Genomic DNA, 23,296 nt, shown 5'->3' with positions numbered 1-23,296 from the left:
GGACCTTGCCTCTGTTCTTGTTAACTGCCATCCCCAGCAGAAGACAGCGTGGAAGTCAGAGGATATTGGATATACCTCAAGCCAGCCCAGATGAACATAAAATCTCAGTGGGAAAGGTGTGTCTCTTATGCAAGGGGAAAAAAACCCCAAGACGCATGCACGCCTTGGCCCTCTCCCCTCCAACGACCTTCCCTCGGAACCCCACTTGGGATAGATTTAGAATTGACTCCGGGAGTCCCAGGTCTTGAAGGACCCGAGTTTAAATGTAATTTCCTTAGGAGAAATTTTCAGAGCAGGTTCAAGGCCTAGGGCTCAGAATTTGTTCCAGAACTTCATTGTAATCTTGCAGCCAAGTTCAAGCTTTATCCTGGTCTGGAGGGTTCTGATTGCTGATGGCTTGTTACTGTGGGTGGGAAGGTTGAAATCTGGGTATTCCCTGGGGTGGTGTTACTTTTTAATTTAGGAAATGACATTTCTTTGTTTGCTGAAGTCAGGCATTGAGTTAAAGGCAGCTCTCTCTCCTTCCCATCTAGATAAGGGCTTTCTTTTCAGTGAGTGTTACCCGTAGAATTCTTTTTAAAAGGGCCCCTACTGTTTGTGTAGATCCTATGTGAATCTTTTTATAGCTTCCGTTTCATTTCCATTGCCTCCTTACAGTTCAATCTGAAAGCAATCTGTAGCTAGCCTGCCTTTTTAACAGAAATCTGTTTCCAGTTCTGGGGTTTTCCTAAAGATTGACAACTTCGTTTTGAGGGTGTAGGCAGGGTTGTTGAGAGCTGCCAAGTTACTGTACAAAAAAGGCCAGAGTTTTAACTTATTTTCAAATGGAATAAAGCCCATTGTAAAGGAAATACAATGGGCAACAGTTGAAATCTTCAGAGCAATGGTTAGACTTCACTTATTCATTCAGCAAATATTTGTTGAACGTCTACTATGTGCCAGGCACCCTCTAGGCCAGCCCCGACCAACAGAAGTCTAATGTGAGCCACGTATGTAATTTAAAATGTTCAAGTAGCCACATTAAAAAAAAGAAAAAAGAACTAGGTGACAATTTAAAAACTCTTTCAATCCAACATGTCTAAAATATTCCTGCTACATGTAATCAAATAAATTGTAATGTTTTAGATTTTTTTGTGTGCTAAGTGTTCAAAATGTGTTGTGTATTTTATACTTAAACAGCCCATCTGAATTCTGACTTGCCACATTTCAAGTGGTTGGTAACCACATGTGATTTCCCTATTAGACAGTGTAGCCGAATAGCAGTGAACTGGCAAGTTTGGGTGGGTTCAGAAAGAGACAGACAATAAATACGTAAAAATGACAGGCAATCAAGAAAATATCAACCAAACGCGCTGGGGTGGCTCACGCCTGTAATCCCAGCACTTTGGGAGGCTGAGGCGGGCAGATCACTTGAGGTCAGGAGTTCGAGACCAGCCTCACCAACATAATGAAACTCCGTCTCTACTAAAAATACAAAATTAACCAGGCGTGGTGGTGCATACCTGTAATCCCAGCTACTCAGGAGGCTGAGGCAGGAGAACCGCTTGAACTGGAGAGGCGGAGGTTGCAGTGAACCAAGATCTCGCCATTGCACTCCAGCCTGGGCAACAAGAGTGAAACTCCATCTCAAAAAAAAAAAGAAAAAAGAAAAAGAAAATATCTAAGTGATGGTTATAAAGAAAATCAAATGGTTAAAGGAAAGTGAATGGTGCCAGGCGCAGTGGCCCAGCAGTTTGGGAGGCCAACTTGGGTAGATCACTTGAGCTCAGGAGTTTGAGACCAGTCTAGGCAGCATGGCAAAACCCCATCTCTGCAAAAAATACCGAACTATAGGCGCATGCATGGTAGAATGCGCCTGTAGCCCCAGCTACTGGGGAGGCTGAGATGGGAGGATCATCTGAGCCTGGGGAGGTCGAGGTTGCAGTGAGCCGTGATGGTGCTACTGCATTCCAGCCTGGGCAGCAGAGCAAGACCCTGTCTCAAAAAAAATAAAACATAAAAAAGGAAAGTGTATGGTCACTTTAGATAGTGAGGCCAGGATGGTCTCTGAGAAGGTGACATGAGGACCAATCCCTGAATGATAAGATGGAGCAACTGAGGAAAGCTTTTGAGGCTGGTGGAATATCTAATGTACATGTCCTGATGCAGGAAAAATCACCTAGCTTCCTGCTGGCTGGGGTCATAGCTTTCATCTCTGTGTTAAGGCTAACTGCTTTGCCTAGAAGAGGCTTATAATATATACCTTTCCACTCAGCCTGATTGTCCAAACACATCCCATTGTTTAATTAGAACACCCTGATCCAGGGCCAGGTGCAATGGCTCATGCCTGCAGGAGAATCGCTTGAGCTCAGGAGATCAAAACCAGCTTGGTCAACATAGCCAGACCCCCATCTCTACTAAAAATTTAAGTTAAAAAAAAAAAAAATGCTGAGTGTGGTGGTACGCCCCCGTAGCCCCAGATACACAGGAGGCTGAGGCGGGAGGATCACTTGAATCTGGGTGGGAGGTTGAGGCTGCAGTGAGCTGTGATTCAGCCACTGCACCCCAGCCTGGGTCTCAAAAAAAAAAAAAACCCAAATATATATATATATATATATATGAATATGATATACTTGAAATTTGCTAAGAGTAGATTTTAAGTGTTCTCACCACACAAAAATAAGTATGTGAGGTAATGCATATATGGTAATGAGCTTGACTGAGCCATTCCACAATGTATACATATATCAAAACATGTTATATTCCATAATATATACAATTTTTATTTATCAGTTTAAAAAAGAAGAGGCTGGACGCGGTGACTCACGCCTGCAATCCCAGCACTTTGGGAGGCCAAGGTGGGCAGATCACCTGAGGTCAGGAGTTCGAGACCAGCCTGGCCAAAATGGTGAAACCCCATCTGTACTAAAAATACAAAAATTAGCCAGGCGTGGTGGCGCATGCCTGTAATTCTAGCTACTCGGGAGGCTGAGGCAGGAGAATCACTTGAACCCAGGAGGCGGAGGTTGCAGTGAGCCGAGATGGCGCCACTGCACTCCAGCCTGGGCGGCAGAGTGAGACTCTGTCTCAAAAAACAAAAAAAAAAGAAAAAAGGAGAAAACAAAGAAACCCTGATTCATAGGCCTTTTCACCAAGAAGGATCTACAAGTACCATACCAGTTGAAGCTAGATACCCCACCCCCAGCTCTGTTTTTGTTTGTTTGTTTTGTTTTTAAGTTCTGCACTAATTAGGGCTTTCTCTCCGTGTAGCCAAGTTTAGTTTGGGCCCAGACTCCAAGAGACAGGAGTCACTGGGTTTGTTCTTTTAGCTCCTGGATTCCTGAACCTGAAATAGCAAGAGATTAAATCCCTAAATCACAGAAATAGAGTGTGAATTCTGAGTAGGGCTTGTGTTTAAGAAGCATTTCATGTGAAATGTTTGGCATAAGCATCATCAGAGTTTAAGGGGCTTTATTTATTTTTTATTTTTGGGGGACAGAGTCTTGCTCTGTCACCCAGGCTGGAGTACAGTGGCGCAATCTTGGCTCACTGCAACCTGCACCTCCCGGGTTCAAGTGATTCTCCTGCCTCAGCCTCCCGAGTGCGACTACAGGCGCCCGCCACTATGCCCGGCTAATTTTTGTATTTTAAGTAGAGACGGGGTTTCACCACGTTGGCCAGGCTGGTCTCGAACTCCTGGCCTCAAGTGACCTGCCTGCCTCGGCCTCCCAAAGTGTTGGGATTACAAGCATGAGCTACCATGCCTGGCCAGCTTTATGTTACTTTTTTGTTTAAAGAGTTATACCATATGTATTTATTAGACAAATATTTACTCACTGCCTGCCCTCCACCAGGAACTCTGCCAGCTCTGGGGATAAATATACAAAGTTCCTGCTCCCTGGAGTTGATATCCTAGTGGAGGGGAGACAGATGGCGATCAAATGGTGATAGAGCTGTAAAGAAAATAAAGTGAGGGGTTGTGAAGGAGATTGACTAGGAGTCAGAAGAGTTCTCTAAGCAGTTGTCATTTGAGCCAGACCTGAATAAGAGTAGATGCCAGCCGAGGAGAGGCATTCCAGGTGAAGGGCATGGTTGGTGCAAAGGCCTAGGGTCAGAACTAATTGAGCATTGGCAGAGGGTAGAGAGAAGGGCAATGTGTTGGAGCCAGGGGCAGGGAGAGAAGTACAAGCCCAGGGAAGTTCAGATTATGCTGGATTTTGAGGGCAGGGTGAGGAGCTAGAGTTTTATTCTAACAGTGTTTGAAACTGACCACTCTGGAGGCAAGGAGAACCGATGGTGCGGGGCTAGAGGGGAAGCAGAGAGAGCAGCTGGAAGGTTGCCTACTGGGCCAGGCGGGAGATGATGCTGCATAGATGAGAGTAGAGATGGAGAGGGGTTAGATTTGGCAAGTCTTTTGTAAACAGACTTGATAGAACTTGCTAATGGATTTGGTTTGGGAGATTAAAAAAAAAAGACCAGACATGGTGGTTTACACCTGTAATCCCAGCACTTTGGGAGGCCGAGGTGGGCGGATTGCTTCAGTCCAGGAGTTTGAGACCAGCCTGGCCAAGATAGCAAAAACCTGTCTCTACTAAAAATACAAAAATTAGCTGGGTGTGGTGGTGCACGCCTGTAATCCCAGCTTCTTGGAAGGCTGAGGCATAAGAATTGCTTGAACCCAGGAGGCCGAGGTTGCAGTGAGCCGAGATCGTGCCATTGCAGTCCAGCCTGGGTGACAGAGCGAGACTCCATCTCAAAAAAAAAAAAAAAAAAAAAAAAAAGGATAATGTAGAGGAAGTGAACCAATTGTGAATGTTATCAGGATGGAAAAAAAAAAGACATTTTCATCCTGGTCATTTGATCCGGAACTCCTGGTCTCAAGCAATTCTTCCACCTCTGCCTCCCAGAGCACTGGGATTACAGGCGTGAGCCACTACCCCAGGCCATCCAGGTCATTTGAAAATGTTTCTCTAGATCAGTCAATGTCATTTAATACTTGACTGCATCTGGGTTTCTCAGCCTTGGCATTGTTGACATTTTGGGCCAGATGATTCTTTGCTGGGGGCTGTCCTGTGCGCTGTAGGGTGTTGAGCAGCATCCCTGGCCTCCACCCACTAGATGGCAGTAGTAGCAACTCCAGTTGTGACAACCAAAAATGTTATTGCCAAATGTCCTCAAGGGGCAAACTAGCCCCCAGTTGAGAACCCTGGGTCTATAGAAATAGCTATACACATGTGATTGTATAAATGAAACTATCACACATACAAACATACAGATTTCTAGGAGGATTTACCTGGGTCTATACAAATAGCTATTTACTCAGACCATATATATAAAAATATATTTCTTTCTTTCTTTCTTTTTTCTTTTTTTTTTTTTTAAAGAGATGGAGTCTTACCATGTTGACCAGGCTGGTCTTGAACTCCTGGCCTCAAGCTATCATCCCATCTCGGCCTACCAAAGTGCTAGGATTATAGGCGTGAGCCACAGTGCCTGGCCTAGACCTAATACATTAAACCCAAATTTACACATAGAACCTCTGAGAATGAATAGTCTCTTTACAAAGGCTTGATATGATTTATTAACATTCTATTTAAAGACAGAAACTTCAGGAACACACACCTATTTTATATAACAAGATATACCTATGTTATTATTTTCCTATAAATGCATATACTAGAATTATTATTATTATTATTATTATTATTATTATTATTTGAGACAGAGTTTCACTCTTGTTGCCCAGGCTGGAGTGCAATGACACCATCTCAGCTCACCGCAACCTCTGCCTTCCGCCTCCCGGGTTCAAGCGATTCTCCTGCCTCAGCCCTCTGAGTAGCTGGGATTACAGGCATGCGCCACCACGCCCGGCTTATTTTGTATTTTTAGTAGAGATGGGGTTTCTCCATGTTGGTCAGGCTGGTCTCGAACTCCCGACCTCAGGTGATCTGCCTGCCTTGGCCTCACAAAGTGCTGGGATTACAGGCATGAGCCAATTTTTTTTTTGAGACAGAGTCTCGCTCTGTCACCCAGGCTGGAGTGCAGTGGCACGATCTCGGCTCACTGTAACCTCCGCCTCCTGGGCTCAAGTGCTTCTCCTGCTTCAGCTTCCCGAGTAGCTGGGACTGCAGGTGCCCGCCACCATGTCTGGCTAATTTTTTTTTTTTTGTATTTTTAGTAGAGACATGGTTTCACCATGTTTGCCAGGCTGGTCTTAAACTCCTGTCCTCAAGTGATCTGCCTGCCTTGGCCTCCCAAAGTGCTGGGATTACAGATGTGAGGCACTGCACCCGGCAAAAATATTTTATAAATATACACATATGCATCTCTACCATCTGTTTTATTGAATCCAAGATACCATGGATTGTATTATCATCATGTATAACTGAGAAAAAAATACTACCTATTTAACTATGAAAAGTCATTGATTATAAGATACATCCTGATTTCAGCGAGGTCAAAATGTAAGATGTATAAAGATGTGTCTTAAAATATATGAAATACGGGTTTTAAAAATGAGTATCTATCTGGTAACAGCCAGGGTCAAAGTCTTCCACATTCCACATTCCTTGTGTGGAATGTACACATCAGGAAGTGACCTTATTCAGGATGGAAGCCAGTTTTTATATTAGTAAGTATCACAGTCATAATGGTCAAAAAATTCATTCTGAAGGCCTTTAACTTATAAGCTTCATCAGCCATGAGAATCTTCCATCAGAGTAGAGAACTGAACTAGGAACTGTGGGTCAGTCAATGAAGAAGCTCCAATCTGGTGCCTACTCTTTCACAAGATGGTGTGCTAGGTCCTGGGAGAAACAAAGACAAAATGATCTGGGTGTTGGAACAAGGTGCTTAGACACTGATAACGAGGGCGGGGGGCAGAGAGAAATTGGTTACATAAGAGAGAATGAAATAAACAAGGTGCGACTTATTTCCGTTTTGATAGTGTGAGATCAGGGTATGCTTCTTAGTTGTGGATCTAGGTGGGATTATTACTTTTTTCTTTCTTTCTTGTTACTTTGAGAAGCTAGGGATTCTCATAAGCAAAAGTGGGTCCAGGTGTGAACGTAAATAAGCCCCTTGCATGTCAAGGAGATTTTGTGGCCAGAGTGTGGCCTGCAGGGAGGGGACAAGGGAAGGAGGTTGGACCGATGGGCTGGGGCAGATGGCATGTGGTGAAAGTCCTGGTCTCAGTTGCCTTTATGATGTAGGCAGGCGGGAGCTTTCGAATGTATTTGAAAGAAATGATGTGATGTATGGGTATTTCAGCTTTAGCAGCATCTCTAGGGGTAGGAAGACTGATCAGGAGACTGTAGCAAAAGATCTGGGTGAGATGAGATGAAGGTTTAACCCCAGACAGAGGACATGGAAGCAGGAGAGATGGGGAGATGGAATCCATACTTCTGAGTGTGAGGAAGCAGGGCAAGGGCTGAACGTTTTTAGCCTTGATGATGGGGAGGATGCAGGCGAGTGAGAGGGAGCCTTTGAGTTTCACATGTTCCTTCTTTGACAGCAGCAGGTTCTTTTGAAGAAACCTGAAATGCATTGGAAGGCCTTGCTATTTTGGCCCCATAATCAGCACCGTCTAGCATATTCCTGGTCTGGCTGTCTCTCCACTTTCCTCCCCTTCAAGTATTCATAGGAAAATGAGGCCTCCATTCACTGGGTTCATGGGCACAAAGGTTACTGTGAGTCATGGTTAACCAGCAGTGAGGAGTGCCAGGATTGAGTAACCGTGGTGGAATGTGGCCTGTGGCTGCTGTTATTGCCCTGGGTCATTTAAGTGACAACTCCCTCTGGGAATGGATAGTGTCGCTCTTTGCCACAGGGAGACAGTGGCTTTCCTGTGTCTGGGTGGTCAGGGAGCAAGGGGGTGTGTGTTTGAAGCATGTTGTCTCCTGCCCCAGAGGAACCGCTGCTGCTGGCCGAACTCAAGCCCGGGCGCCCCCACCAGTTTGATTGGAAGTCCAGCTGTGAAACCTGGAGCGTCGCCTTCTCCCCAGATGGCTCCTGGTTTGCTTGGTCTCAAGGACACTGCATCGTCAAACTGATCCCCTGGCCGTTGGAGGAGCAGTTGTAAGTATTCTCGTACTGGGGCCCCATCCGGCGCATTTCCAAACACTCCTTGTTCTTTTGCCATCTCTGTGCCCAAGAACCAGAGAGAGGGAAGGTGGCTCATGGTTCAGGAATTGATCATGGGGGTTTCCAGAGCCCCAAGTTCTGTATATGTGAAAGTCAATTCTGTCAAGATTATGTTAGCCCCAAGTTGGCTTTTTTTCCCATAGCTTTATTGAGATGTAATTTATATACCACACAGTTTGTCCATTTAAGTATACAATACAGTGGCTTTTAGTCTATCCACAGAGTTGTGCATCCATCACCATCATCAGTCTTACTTTATTTATTTATTTTTTGAGACAGTCTCCCTCTGTCTCCTAGGCTGGAGTGCAATGGCGCAATCTTGGCTCACTACAACCTCTGCCTCCTGGGTTCAAGCGATTCTCCTGCCTCAGCCTCCTGAGTAGCTGGGATTACAGGCACACACCACCACGCCTGGCTAATTTTTGTATTATTAGTAGAGACGAGGTTTTGCCATGTTGGCCAGGCTGGTCTCAAACTCCTGACCTCAAGTGATTCACCCACCTCGGCCTCCCGAAGTGCTGGGATTACACATTTCTCCCATGAGCCACTGTGCCTGGCACATAATCAATTTTAGAATATCTTTATTTCCTCAGAAAGAAACCCTGTACCCCTTAGTTTAGATCCCCCAACCCCCCTGCACTCTCCAGGCAACCACTAATCTACTTTGTCTCTCTAGATTGGCCTATTCTAGACATTTCCTATTAATGGAGTCATACAACACGTAGCCTTTTTTGACTAGCTCCTTTCATTTTACATAATGTTTTCACAGTTCATCCGTATTCTAGCATATACTAGTATTTCATTTCCTTTTATTGCATCATATGGAGATGCCAAATTTTGTTCGTACATTTATCAGTTGATGGACATTGGGTTGTTTTCATGTTTTGGTTATTACAAATAGTGCTGCTATGAACATTTATAGAAAACCTGTGTTTTCTATGTTTAACTATTTGAGGAGGTGTCAGACTGTTTTCCAGAGTGGCTGCACCATTTTACTTTCCCACCAGCAATGGATTCAGGTTCCAGATTCTCTACATCCAGCCGTTGTTATTGTCTGTCTTTTTTTATTATCCTAGCAGGTAGCCATCCTAGTGGTATGAAGTGGCATTTCATAGTGGTTTCGATTTGCATTTCCTTGATGGCTATGGATGTCAAGCATCTTTTCTTTCTTTCTTTTTTTTTTTTCTTTTTTTGAGACAGAGTCTCACTCTTTTGTTCAGGCTGGAGTACAGTGGCATGATCTCAGCTTATTGCAACCTCCACCTCCTGGGTTCAAGCAATTCTCCTGCCTCAGCCTCCCAAGTAGCTGGGACTACAGGCACACACCACCACGCCTAGATAATTTTTGTATTTTTAGTAGAGACGAGATTTCACTATGTTGGCCAGGCTGGTCTCGAACTCCTGACCTCAGGTGATCCACCCGCCTTGGCCTCCCAAAGTGTTGGGATTACAGGTGTGAGCCACCACACCTGGCCGAGCATCTTTTCAGGTGCTTACTGGTCCTTTGTATACGTTCTTTGGATAAATGTCTACTCAGAGCCTTTGCTCGTTTTTGTCTTTTTATTATCAACCAAGTTTATTTTATTCATTTATTTTTTTTGAGAGAGAGAGAGGGTCTTGCTCTGTTGTCCAGGCTTGAGTGCAGTAGCTCAGTCATGGCTCACTGCAGCCTCAATCTGCTGGTCTCAAGCTATCCTCCTGCCCTAGCCTCCCAAGTACCTGATACTACAGGCGCGCCACCATGCCCAGCCAACTTCTAAATTTTTTGTAGAGACAGGGTCTTGCCTAGGCTGGTCTTGAACTCCTGGCCTCAAGAAATCCTCCCACCTCAGCCTCCCAAGTAGCTGGGATTACAGGCGTGAGCCATGGCGCTTGGCCAAGTTTAGTTTCTGATACCAGTTTTTCTTTCTTTGGGATGGACAAGCCCCAGTGTCAGAATGCCGTGAGCTCCCATTCAGATGGCCCAGCATCTGTATGTTTTCATTTGTCCCAGGGCAACTCTATGTCTGTATTTATTCATTCAGCCAGCCTTGGTTGCGTTGTTTCTTTTTTTTTCTTTTGAGACGGAGTCTCGCTCTGTCGCCCGGGCTGGAGTGCGATGGTGCGATCTCGGCTCACTGCAACCTCCACCTCCCTCCTGCCTCAGCCTCCTGAGTAGCTGGGATTACAGGCATGCGCCACCACCCCTAGCTAATTTTTTTGTATTTTTAGTAGAGATGGGGTTGGCCAGCCTTGGTTACATAGTTTCTTTGCGTAACACTGAGTTAGGGACTGAGAGTCGTGAGATAAATCAGACATGGCCCTTGCCCTTGAGGCTCTCATTTATTTTTCTTTAAGCATTTTTTATAAATAACATTAGATTTCAGGTTTTTATAAGTTGGATATGAAACTTGCCTTGATAAGAGGGAATGTTGACAGGAGTTTGTTGAGATGGGTACTCTGCATGCTGCTAGAGTTGAGGGGGATAAATTTGTGCAGTTTTTGGAAGGAAGCCTGGCAAAATGCATCAAGGACCTGAAAAATGTTCTTCTGGGCTGGGCGCGGTACCTGATGCCTGTAATCCCAGCACTTTGGGAGGCCGAGGCAGGCAGATCACTTGAGGTCAGGAGTTTGAGACTAGTCTGGCCAACATGGTGAAACCCTGTCTCTATTAAAAATACAAAAAGTTAGCCAGGTGTGGTGGTGTGCACCTGTAATCCCAGCTACTCAGGAGGCTGAGGCAGGAGAATCGCGTGAACCTGGGAGGCGGAGGTTGCAGTGAGCTGAGATCGCGCCACTGCACTCCAGCCTGGGTAACAGAGCGAGATTCCATCTCAAAAAAAAAAAAAATCTCAGAAATGGTGTCATCTATTTATATACACTGATCTTCATCATGAAATTAGTTGTATATTAAGAAAATTGGAAACAGTTTGAAATCCAGGGATGAGAGGATGGTTACGAAAATTTTACCATTTCCATATGATATTTTTGCAGCCATCAAATTTTGTTATGTGTTTTTAATCAGAGTTTTCAGTTTCTTCTGTGGTCAGTTTAATGATAATGCCAAGGTCATACATTGTTTACTAATTCCCTACCTGAAATACAAGGGATGCACCTTCATTTCTAGACTTGACATGTAAGTAAATTTACTATATGAATTATAAATTCTATAGTCTGCTCTTTTTAAAAAGCACAACATGGAAGATCTGTCAGTTTCCTGAAAATCACTCTTGTTTTCAAATTTGTATAGATAAATATGTCTTTTTTCTGTCACATGACCTAGAGCTGCTCCCGGGTAGAAGGAAGGGCCTGGGCTTGCATCTCCCTAAGGGCACTGTGGGTGGCTCAGGGTCTAGTGTGGAGCATGTGTTGGTTGGGGAAAGCTCCTTTACTTTAATTACTGGTATCAGTAAATGAAAATAATAACAATTTTTTTTTTCTGAATCCTATTTCTGAACAAAACATAAATTTAAATCCTATTTCTGAACAAAACATAAATTTGTATAGAGGAATATATCTTTTCACTATTAGCTAAGGAAAATGAAAAAAGGTATTTGAGTATTAACCATTTTTTTCATATTTATTATTTAACATAATGAGCAAAGTGTTATTGTTTCATATGTTAAGTGAAAAGTTACTGGTTTTGGAGAAAAATCACATTTTTTTTTTTTTTTTTTTTTTTGAGAGAGTCTTGCTCTGTCATCCAGGCCAGAGTGTAGTGGCGCATCTCGGCTCACTTTAACCTCTGCCTCCTGGATTCAAGTGGTCCTCCTGCTTCAGCCTCCTGAGTAACTGGGATTACAGGCGTGTGCCACCACACTCAGCTAATTTTTTTGTATTTTTAGAAGAGACAAGTTTTCACCATGTTGCCCAGGCCGGTCTTTGACTCCTGGCCTCAAGGGATCTACTTGCCTTGGCCTCCCAAAGTGCTGGGATTACAGGCGTGAGCCATTGCACCTGGCAAAATCACATATTTTGAAGAACAGTATTCTGAGGAAATGTTTGCAGTATGAGGCTTATTGAAAAAAAACAGGCTATATGGCCGGGTGCGGTGGCTCACGCCTGTAATCCCAGCACTTTGGGAGGCAGAAGTGGGAGGATCACTTGAGGCTAGGAGTTCTAGATCAGCATGGGCAACATAACAAGACTTGGTTTCTACAAAAAAATTTTAAAAATTAGCCTGGCGTGGTGGCAGGTGCATGTGGTCCTAGCTACTCAGGAGGCTGAGATGGGAGGATCACCTGCACACAGGAATTAGAGGCTGCAGTGAGCTCTGATCATACCAGGCCACTCCAGCCTGGGCAACAGTGAGACACTGTCTCTTAAAAAAACAAAAAAAAGCAGTTTGTAAAACCATGTATGCAGTATGATATCAGATTTGTTTTTAAAAGACATTTGTGTATATACACAAAAATTTATAGTGAGATGTTTAGAATGGTGGTGTTAGGATTATAGGTAATTTTTACTTTGTCTCATTTTCACATTTCTCCCATGTTTCGCTACTATTTTTATTTATTATTTTCATAATTTAAAATAATCGGGCTTTTTGGGGGGCAGAGAAAAGGTCTTGCTCTGTCACTCAGGCTGGAGTACAGTGGCATGATCATAGCTCACTGCAGCCTTGAACTCCTTGCCTCAAGTGATCCTCCCACCTCAGCTTCCTAAAGGCGTAGCCGCCACACCCTGCCAACAATAGCTATTTTAAAAGTATTTTAAAAGAGAGAATTTGGGGCATTTATATTCTAGTTAGGGTAGTTATACATTTTTTAAAAATCATGTAGTGCTTTTGATATTGAGCAAATAATTGATATTAACCAAATAATTATACTGCTTTTTGAAATAAAGTTTTTAGAAACTTTAACTTCAGTGAAGCTAAATTCTGCCAATGAATCTGTCTTGCCTCATCAGCTCTTCCCCACGGTACGACCTCCCTGCTTTTCACGTAACTCATCCCTTGATTCATTAGCAAACTCAAAGTATTTGTTGAGCATTAGGCCAGGATACCTAAGACCTTAGTTCCAGTTCTGCCCCTGATTTTGTGACCCCAGGAAAGTTAATAACCCATAAATGGAGATTTTAGTATCTCTTTCTAGAAAAATTAAATTTAGGATATTAAAATGAAATAATAAATATGCCTTAATTCTTTTGGAATAAAGTAGCTACAGGTGTATTCCTTAATTCAAATACAGAAATTAGGGCCAGGTTTGGTGTCACACGCCTGTAATCTCAGCACTTTGGGAGGCTGAGGTGGGGTGGATTGCTTGAGGCCAGGATTTAGTGACTAACCTGGGCAGCATAGTGAGACCCTGTCTCTGCAAAAATTAAAAAATTAGCTGGGTATGGTGGCATGCACCTGTAGTCCCAGCTACTCAGGAGGCTGAGATGGAAGGACTGCTCGAGCCCTGGAGTTCAAGGCTGCTGTAAGCTATGGTCACACCACTGCACTGCAGCCTGGGTGCCAGAGAGAGACCCTGTCTTAAAAAAAAAAAACAAAATAAATAAATACAGAAATCAGGATTTTATAACAAATAAAACAAATTTAACTGGTGGTTCCAAGCTGTCTTAAACCTCTTCCCATAGCCTGCCTCTTAAGTGCTGCTTCTCATGACAACAAACTCAGGGGCCAGTGCCAGGGCCAGAGCCAGGCAGGTCTGGACAGTCTGTGGAGAGGCAGCCGATCGAAGTGACATTCATGGTCACATTCAGATTGTTTGGCCAGAATAACAAGTTTTAGCCTATATTTGGTGATTTAGACCCAGAGGTTGACAAATTTTTTCTTTCTTTTTTTTTTTTTTTTGAGATGGAGTCTTGCTCTGTCATCCAGGCTGGAGTGCAGTGGTGCAACCTCGGTTCACTGCAACCTCTGCCTCCTGGGCTCAAGTGATTCTCCTGCTTCAGCCTCCCGAGTAGCTGGGAGTATAGGCACCCCCCACCACGCCTGGCTAGTTTTTTTGTATTTTTAGTAGAGATGGGGTATCACCATGTTGGCCAGGCTGGTCTCAAACTCCTGACCTCAAGTGATCCACCCGCCTCAGCCTCCCAAAGTGCTGGGATTACAGGCGTGAGCCATGGTACCTGGCCAACTTTTTCTATAAAGTAAATAGTTTAGGCTTTGTGGGCCATAAGGTCCCTGTCTTGACTGTTGAACTCCGCTGTCACAGTGTGAAAGCAGCCTCAGACAATACCTAACCAAATGCCTGTGGCTGCGTTCCAATAAAACTTTATTGACAAGAACAAAATCCTGTCATTTGCTACAACATGGATGAACCTGAGGGACTTTATCCTAAGTGAAATGCACTAGGCACACAGAGACAAATACTGCATGATCTCACTTACATGTAGAATCTAAAAATATCTAACTCATAGAAACAGAGAGTAGAATGGTGGTTACCGGGGGTGGGAGAGGGAGTGGGGAGATATTTATCAAAGGTATAAAGTTTCAGCTAAGCAGGGTGAGTAAGTTCAGAAGATCTATTGTATGGCATGATGACTGTGGTTATTAATAATGTACACTTGACAATTGCTAAGAGTGTAGACCTTTTTTTTTTTTTTTTTTTTTGAGACAGTGTCTGACTCTGTCACCCAGGCTGGAGTGCAGTGGTGTGATCTTGGCTCAGTGCAACCTCCGCCTCCTGGCTCAAGCAATCCTCTGACATCAGCCTCCTGAGTAGCTGGGATTACAGGCACGCGCCACCAGGTCCCTGCCACCACGTCCAGCTAATTTTTGTATTTTTAGTAGAGATGGGGTTTCACCATATTGGTCAGGCTGGTCTCGAACTCCTGACCTCAGGTGATCCACCCACCTCAGCCTCCCAAATTGCTGGAATTACAGGTGTGAGCCACCGTGCCCGGCCCCTCCCTTCTAATTTTGTAAATGAGCTTGGTTAAAATTCTTTTTTTTTTTTGAGATGGAGTCTTGCTCTGTTGCCCAGGCTGGAGTGCAGTGGTGCGATCTCAGCTCACTGCAAGCTCCGCCTCCCGGGTTCACGCCATTCTCCTGCCTCAGCCTCTCCGAGTAGCTGGGACTACAGGCACCCGCCACCACGCCCGGCTAATTTTTTGTATTTTTAGTAGAGAAGGGGTTTCACCGTGGTCTCGATCTCCTGACCTCGTGATCTGCCCACCTTGGCCTCCCAAAGTGCTGGGATTACAAGCATGAGCCAGCGCACCCGGCCAGTTAAAATTCTTTTGTGTATTTCACCACACAATTGACAAAAATATGATTTACTTAGAATTTTTCAGGAACATCTATAATATTGGGTTGGTGCAAAAGTAATGGTGGTAATTGCAAATACTGCAATTATTTTCGCACCAATTAATACATAAAGATGTTCAACTACGTATGCATTGAGTTTAGGATTTCTCATGGAATCAAATCTGACCTCATCCTGGCGTTCAGCTTTCTCATCTCCATTTCCGCCAGTTTAACCAACCAGAGTGTGGTCAGGGTCACATGGAGACCTTTGTGCTGTGTACCGCAAACAGTAAGCTTCATGTTTTCAGGCTCAACCCCAGGGCCGGCCAAGTGCTTGTGCATTTGAGACATTGTTTCCTGGGCGCAGTGGTGGCCAGGGCCTCATGTTTTAGCTTATCTGGGCCTGTTTCACTGTAAGTTGAATTGTAGGAGAGGGTCGGATTAAGAGATCTTCCAGGACAGGATACCTCTACACAGCCCTGTGAATTCCTTTTCTCTCTTGACTACCTTGCTGTTTGATCCTTGTGCGGGTTACCATCAGTTAGGAAGTAAATGAAGGAGCCTCATTAATCAGTTGCAACATCGTGAGTGAAGGTGGAAATTAACATGTACCAAACAAACGGTGTTGGCAAGATGAGTTTATTTTCCAACTCCTTGGGGATTTCTAAGCTAGTGATAAGGGAACTCATCAGGCAGGAGAGTGGTGGATATTTAGCCTCTAAGTTCTGCCCTAGTTCCAAACCTGCAGTATGCTTTCTTACTCATGGGAAAAACTGAGTGTCTTTTTCCTTCCACTCATCAAAACCTGAGAGAACTTTCTGAGCAAGCATGTGACTCCCTGGAGCATCTGTTATTTAGTTATCCCACAAGGCAGGTCACCCCATTGCAGGGCTGTTGCAAATAGATTGAGCCATGGCCAGTATAGCCTGTGTTAACATCAACTCTTTTTTTTTTGAGACAGAGTTTTGCCTTCGTTCCCCAGGCTGGAGTGCAATGGTGCGGTCTTGGTTCACTGCAACCTCCACCCACTGGGTTCGAGCGATTCTCCTGCCTCAGCCTCCTAAGTAGCTGGGGTTACAGGCACCCGCCTCTACGCCCGTCTAATTTTTTTTTTTTTTTTTTTTTAGTAGAGATGGGGTTTCACCATGTTGGCCAGGCTGGTCTCGAATTCTAGACCTCAGGCGATCCACCTGCCTTAGCCTCCGAAAGTGCGGGATTACAGGCATCAGCCACCAGGCCTGGCCTACATCAACTCTTAAAAAGAAACAAAAAGAAAAGTCACAGCAGATTTCACCAAAGGCCAGCTTGTTTCTAGGATTTAAAGTCTTATGTGGCCAGGTGGGGTGGCTCATGCCAGTAATCCCAGCACTTTGGGAGGGCAAGGTGGGCAGATCACTTGAGCTTAGGAGTTTGAGACCAGCCTGGGCAACATGACAAAACTCCGTCCTACAAAAAATACAAACAAAGTTAACAGAGCCTAATGGCACATGCCAGTTGTCCTAGCTACTTGGTGGATCTGAGGCAGGAGGATCAGTTGAACAGGGAGGTCGAGGCTGCAGTGAGCCATGATTGTGTCACTGCACGCCAGCTTGGGTGACAGACCCTTCCCTCCACTCCCCAAAAGTCTTACGTGTCCCAGGATGAAAAGTTGATAGACTGGTAACAATTGCAGATTCATTAAGAAATCTCTGCTTCTCCCAGCATCCCTAAAGGGTTTGAAGCCAAAAGCCGAAGTAGCAAAAATGAGACGAAAGGGCGGGGCAGCCCAAAAGAGAAGACGCTGGACTGTGGTCAGATTGTCTGGGGGCTGGCCTTCAGCCCGTGGCCTTCCCCACCCAGCAGGAAGCTCTGGGCACGCCACCACCCCCAAGTGCCCGATGTCTCTTGCCTGGTTCTTGCTACGGGACTCAACGATGGGCAGATCAAGATCTGGGAGGTGCAGACAGGTAGGTCATTCCTGGCTGGCACAAGGTTCTGGGAGGCTCGGGTGCATGTTCTGACTATGTCGCCTCCCTGCCCCACTCATGTTGGCCAAGGGGTGTGGCCGTGGCAGGCACACCTCGTGCCCCCTCTCTGGCTGACTCAGTGCCCCTGCTCCCATGCCAGGGCTCCTGCTTTTGAATCTTTCCGGCCACCAAGATGTCGTGAGAGATCTGAGCTTCACACCCAGTGGCAGTTTGATTTTGGTCTCCGCGTCACGGGATAAGACTCTTCGCATCTGGGACCTGAATAAACACGGTATGGGAAGTGAAGGAACTACTCGGCAACTCCAAAAATACTGTATTTGCTTTCTCCACTTTACCAGTGTCATTTTTATCTAAAACAGTGTTTCTTGATGTTTTTTTCTGTGATTGCCCCTTAAGGAGCCTTTTAGACAGTTTTTTCCTAATCGCCCCTGCCCGCCCCAAAGATAATACTATACCAAATAGAGTTTAATACCAAACATATACTGTGTGTCTATTTAGGCTATTTTAATATCGAAGATATATTGTATATCTGCTTATGTGCTGAATGCATGTCTATGCTTTGTATGTAAAAAAATGTTAAGATTTTTTTGGCTACCAAGAACTAGTTTGTACCCTCTTGGGGTGAATTGCCCCTGTTAAAAATATTTGATCTAGAACAGGTTTTCTCATCGGCACTATGGATATTTTGGGCTGGATAACCCTTTGTCGTGGGCTCTCCTGTGCATTCTAAGACACTGAGCAGCGTGCCTGGTCTCTTCTCTTTTGATGCCAGTAGCATCCTCTCCAGTTGTGACAAGCAAAAAAGTCCCCATGTCCTGTGAAGGGCAAGGTCTCCCCAGGTTGAGAACCACTGATCTAGAAGTCCCTGTTGGGTGCTTCCTGTTAGAAAGAAAGACTTTCTTTTTGAAGCAGACTCTAAGCCTAGAATAATTCTCTCAGGCTACGGGGCATCAGGTTTTGTGAAATTCTGCCTCGAGCAAACTATATACAGGGGTGGCCCAATAAGGAATTCCATACATCTCTGGATTGATCCTTAACTAGAAAGGTGATATAAGAGGCCAGGCACAGTGGCTCACGCCTGTAATCCCAGTACTTTGGGAGGCTGAGGCGGGTGGATCACCTGAGGTCAGGAGTTCAAGACCAGCCTGGCCAACATGGCCAAACCCCATCTCTACTAAAAAATACAAAAATGAGCTGGGCGTGGTCGTGGGCGCCTGTAGTCCCAGCTACTCGGGAGGCTGAGGCAGGAGAATCACTTGAACCTGGGAGGCAGAAGTTGCAGTGAGCTGAGATCGCATCACTGCACTCCAGCCTGGGCAACAGAGCAAGACTCTGTCTCAAAAAAAAAAAAAAAAAGTGACATAAGAGAGGGGAATTTATTGCAATGCCATTTTTCAATTCCTCCAGCCCTGGATGGGGCTCAGGGGCTGGAGGGATTGGAAGGAGGCAGTGGTAAAGGGTCATGAAGAGGATCAGGGGCTGGAGGGATTGGAAGGAGGGTCATGAAGAGGCCACTTGTCCCCATGGTGTGAAGGCACTGGCACTCTCTCCCAAGCTATGACTGTCCAGCTCCACACAGCCATGGGAGGGACCTTTCTCCTGCTCTTTTAGCAACGAGCCTGAAAACTTGTATCTTAGTCAATGCCAGAGACTGGGTGGCTTAAACAACAGACATTTATTTCTCACAGTTCTGAAGGTTGGGGAGTCCGTGAGCGAAGTGCTAGTAGTTTTGGTGTCTGTGAGCACCTGCTCCCTGGCTTGTAAACAGCCACCTTCTCTCTGCATCCTCATCTGGCAGAGATCTCTCTCTTTCATGTCTCTTCTTCTAAGGGCACTAATCCCATTCCCGAGGCTTCATCCTCATGACCTATTGACTTCTCAAAAGCCCCGCCTCCTAATACCATCACATTGGGGATTAGGGCTTTATGTGTGGGAGGCACATTTAGTCCATAGCAACTTGTCAAACAAACTAAGGCACTGCACATGCATCCTCATCTGAAGGCATCTGATCACCAAGATAACTCTAGGTGTTTTTTTTGTTTGTTTTTTCTTGAGACGCAGTCTCACTGTGTCACCCAGGCTGGAGTGCAGTGGCACGATCTCAGCTCACTGCAACCTCCGCCTCCCAGGTTCAAGTGATTCTTGTGTCTCAGCCTCCCAAGTAGCTGGGACTACAGGCGTAAGCCACCATACCTGGCTAATGTTTTGTATTTTTAGTAGAGACAGGGTTTCACCATGTTGGCCAGGCTGGTCTCAAACTCCTGACCTCAAGTGATCTGCCTACCTGGGCTTCCCAAAGTGCTGGGATTATAGGCGTGAGCCACTGCGCCTGGCCTACTCTAGGTGGTTTCTGCCCAGTACTGTGGAACCTGTAATCCCACAGTCTAAGATGTGCTGCTGATCAGGACAGCTTCTCCAAGGCAGTGCCTCTTTTTTTTTTTTCTGAGACAGAGCCTCCTCCAGGTGTGTGCCACCATGCCTGGCTAATTTTCATATTTTTAGTAGAGACGGGGTTTTGCCATGGTCAGGCTGGTCTTGCACTCCTGACCTGAAGGGATCCGCCCACCTCGGCCTCCCAAAGTGCTGGGATTACAGGTGTGAGGTACCACGCTCGGCTGGCAGTGCCTTTTTAAATGCTGGCTTAATGTGTGTACTGAGGCAGCTTGCCACCATCTCAGGAAGGTCCATGCAGTGGCTCTGGAAATCACTTGATGACTTGGAAGGAAAGACCAAGTGAGAGTGACCAAGAGTGGGTGGGATGGAGTAGGCCAATTGTGAGAGCTTTTCAAGGAGAGGAGGGGATAAAGTTGTGTTCCCAGCTGCCAGGCGCTGCCCCACTGACCTAACATGCCTTAATTTATTCAGTACTCCCAGCACCCTGAGATTTGACAGCTGAAGAAACCATGATTGACCTTTATTTTTTGAGACAGAGTCTCACTGTGTTGCATGGGCTGGAGTGCAATGCTGCGATCTCGGCTTATTGTAGCCTCTGCCTCCTGGGCTCCAGTGATCCTCCTGCCTCAGTCTCCGGAGTAGCTGGGACTACAGGCACCATGACTAACTTTTAAAAAATATTAATTAAAGCACTTTGGGAGGCCAAGGCGGGTGGATCACTCGAGGTCAGGAGTTCGAGACCAGCCTAGCCAACATGGTGACACTCCAGCTCTACTAAAAATATATAAAAATTAGCAGGGCACGGTGGCAGGTACCTGTAATCCCAGCTACTCGGGAGGCTGAGGCAGGAGAATCGCTTGAACCCAGGAGGCAGAGGTTGCAGTGAGCCGGGATCATGCCATTGCACTCCCACCTAGGCAACAGAATAAGACTCTGTCTCAAAAAAATTAAAAAAAATAAATAAAAAATATTAATTTTTGTGGATCCATACACCCGCATAAACTTAAATAAATTCATATATATGACCATGTACAGGCATATAACAATTATTTTTTCTTCTTTCTTGCTTGGCTCTTTCCTTCCCAATTCTCTCTCTTGCCCTCCCTGCTGTTGCCATCCTCCCTTCTTCCCCTGCATCCTGGTACCCTGTGTTAGGAGTATATACCCTTCCATATTTTTCTGTCTACTTGTATAATCCTGTGCACACACGTTTGCATTCATGGCTTTTGGGTCATTGTTTGACAAAAATAGAATCATACATCTTCACGATTTTTCCCTGTATCTCGCATTTTTCATTAAACTGTAGGTACCCCATGGAAAATCTATCTCTAATTCCAACTGCATTAATGGGGTAGATATACCACCATTTATTCACCCATCCTCTATATGGATGGGCTTTTTTATTTTTAAAGCAAGAGCTGGAGAGATTGTGTGAGACACCCTGGGTTATGTGCTGAATTAGCAGGGGAGTCAGGATTCAAATCCAAGCTGTCTGACTCTAGAATGTGTGCCCCTAATGACTCCACACCACTGCTCATCTGGACATCCTGGCAAGGCTGGGAGGGTGACAGTCTGGAGCAGGATCCTTGTGATTACAGAGAAACCATTACAGAGTTTAAATGAAGATAAACACTCTCTTAAAATTGGGAATGATGCTTCAGGGTACTTGAGGTGGTTGGGGAGCCTAAAAAGAACATTCTCTGCTATCAAAGGTCCCTTTGATATGGTTTCCTATGAGGAAACCTTTAATGCAATTCAAGATTATATAAAAAAAGTGATCAGCACCTGAGGTCAGGTGTCTGAGACCAGCCTGGCCAATATGGTGAAACCCTGTCTCTACTAAAAGTACAAAAATGAGCTGGGCGCAGTGGCACATCCCTGTAATCCCAACTACTCAGGAGGCTGAGGCAGGAGAATCGCTTCAACTTGGGAGGCAGAGGTTGCAGTGAGCTGAGATCGCGCCACTGCATTCTAGTCTGGGAGACAGAGCAAGAGCAAGACTCCATCTCAGAAACAAACAACAAAAAAGTGATCAATGTACCCCTTCACCCTTACTGATCTTATAGATTGTGTTGAAGCCATAGGTACTGGTTTCCGTGGGGAATTAGAATATCATATTCATAGATTACAGGTGTTTAAATGACAAATCTGGTCATATTTCTTACTCTGAATTAAAAATTGGACCCTTGGGCCCAGCTGATAGGAGCTGATGGGTATACTGGGCTGGGGGCTGTTACCACCCCAGTTCTCCCGTTCTCCAGTCTTCCTGCTTTGTTGAGGATTGGCTCATTGTTTGCTTCTTTTTCCTGCCAGGTAAACAGATTCAAGTGTTATCGGGCCACCTGCAGTGGGTTTACTGCTGTTCCATCTCCCCAGACTGCAGCATGCTGTGCTCTGCAGCTGGAGAGAAGTCGGTGAGTCTCCAGCATTATTGCTTTAATTCACTGAGACATGGAGGTCTGAAGTGGTGGCCTGGTGTGTGTGAGTGTTCTCAAAATCGTCCGCAAATCCACCCCAATAGAAGGCATGCTGGTGGGCCGTGGCCGCCACCTGCAAAAGTCCCTTGTGACTTGCACTTTAACAAGAACCCAAAGACAGGAGGGATTTGGAAACAGGTTGCTCCTGTCATCAGAGGGCTGTTTCCCTTTATAAAATGGGAAAACAATTGCTTTTTAAATTTCTTTTCTTCTTGGAGTCTAAGATTTTAAAAGTTGCAGCCCACATGTGAATCCAGATTTCCTTTGAACCATCAAATTTGAATCCCTCTAATTCGGATTTCCCATTCAAATCATGTCAGTGCAGTTACTTGTTGAACTTTGTCCTGAAATCCTGTTAATTGAAAAAACAAACAGGTATTAGAAATCCAAGAACAATTTGAGAACAGTTCTGTTTGAATTTTGTGTTGCGTTGAGCCACTTGCTGTGACTGAAGGGAAGGTTGAGAGTTCACCATTTGGTACAGCCCAGGTGGTTCATCATTTATTTTTGTGGTTTGGAGGGTTTTCTTTTCTTTTCTTTTCTTTTTTTTTTTTTTAGACAGAGTTTCGCTGTTGTTGCCCAAGCTGGAGTGCAATGACGCAATCTCGGCTTACTGCAACCTCCGCTTCCCAGGTTCAAGCGATTCTCCTGCCTCAGCCTCCTGAGTAGCTGGGATTATAGGCGTGCTACACCACGCCTGGCTAATTTTTTGTATTTTTAGTAGAAATGAGGTTTCACCATGTTAGCCAGGCTGGTCTTGAACTCCTGACCTCAGGTGATCCGCCCGCCTGGGCCTCCCAAAGTGCTGGGATTGCAGGCGTGAGCCACCGTGCCCGGCCTGAGGGTTTTCTTAAAGGAATAAAAATAAAATCCTCTTAATGCTTCTCACAAAGGTTTAAAGTGATGAGCTAGGTCAGAGGCCCAGTCTTGGGACAGATTTCCATGGTTCCATACACAAGGTGGGGGGTGTAAAATGCCTTGGCAGCCTGCCACTACTTTGTGGGGTGGCCGCAGATTTCACTTCTGACCCTTTAAAAAAGAAATTTGAGACAGTTTTACTCTTTCGCCCAAGCTGGAGTGCAGTGATCTCAGGTCACTGCAACCTCCACCTACCAGGCTCAAGTGATTCTTCTGCCTCAACCTCCCAAATAGCTGGGCTTACA

General features: G+C 45.2%; 1 protein-coding gene across 2 annotated transcripts in view; it reads left to right on the top strand.

Annotated features, from left to right (window-relative positions):
- Positions 1 to 23,296, top strand: part of WSB2 (WD repeat and SOCS box containing 2) — a 28,249-nt gene that overhangs the window by 810 nt on the left and 4,143 nt on the right. Inside the window, exons 2-5 of one of the 2 annotated variants that reach the window (XM_034934612.4) lie at positions 7,887 to 8,055; positions 16,997 to 17,241; positions 17,402 to 17,533; positions 21,970 to 22,070. In XM_034934612.4, the coding sequence (XP_034790503.1) occupies positions 7,887 to 8,055; positions 16,997 to 17,241; positions 17,402 to 17,533; positions 21,970 to 22,070 (647 nt within the window). Of the gene's footprint in view, positions 1 to 7,852; positions 8,056 to 16,996; positions 17,242 to 17,401; positions 17,534 to 21,969; positions 22,071 to 23,296 lie in introns of those variants that run through there. The other variant, XM_034934611.3, reaches the window with a different exon arrangement.

This window comes from Pan paniscus, chromosome 10, assembly GCF_029289425.2.
Source record: "Pan paniscus chromosome 10, NHGRI_mPanPan1-v2.0_pri, whole genome shotgun sequence".
Classification (NCBI taxonomy): domain Eukaryota; kingdom Metazoa; phylum Chordata; class Mammalia; order Primates; family Hominidae; genus Pan; species Pan paniscus.
The sequence above is the reverse complement of the archived record's forward strand: the minus strand, read 5'-3'. Positions and strand labels throughout refer to the sequence as shown.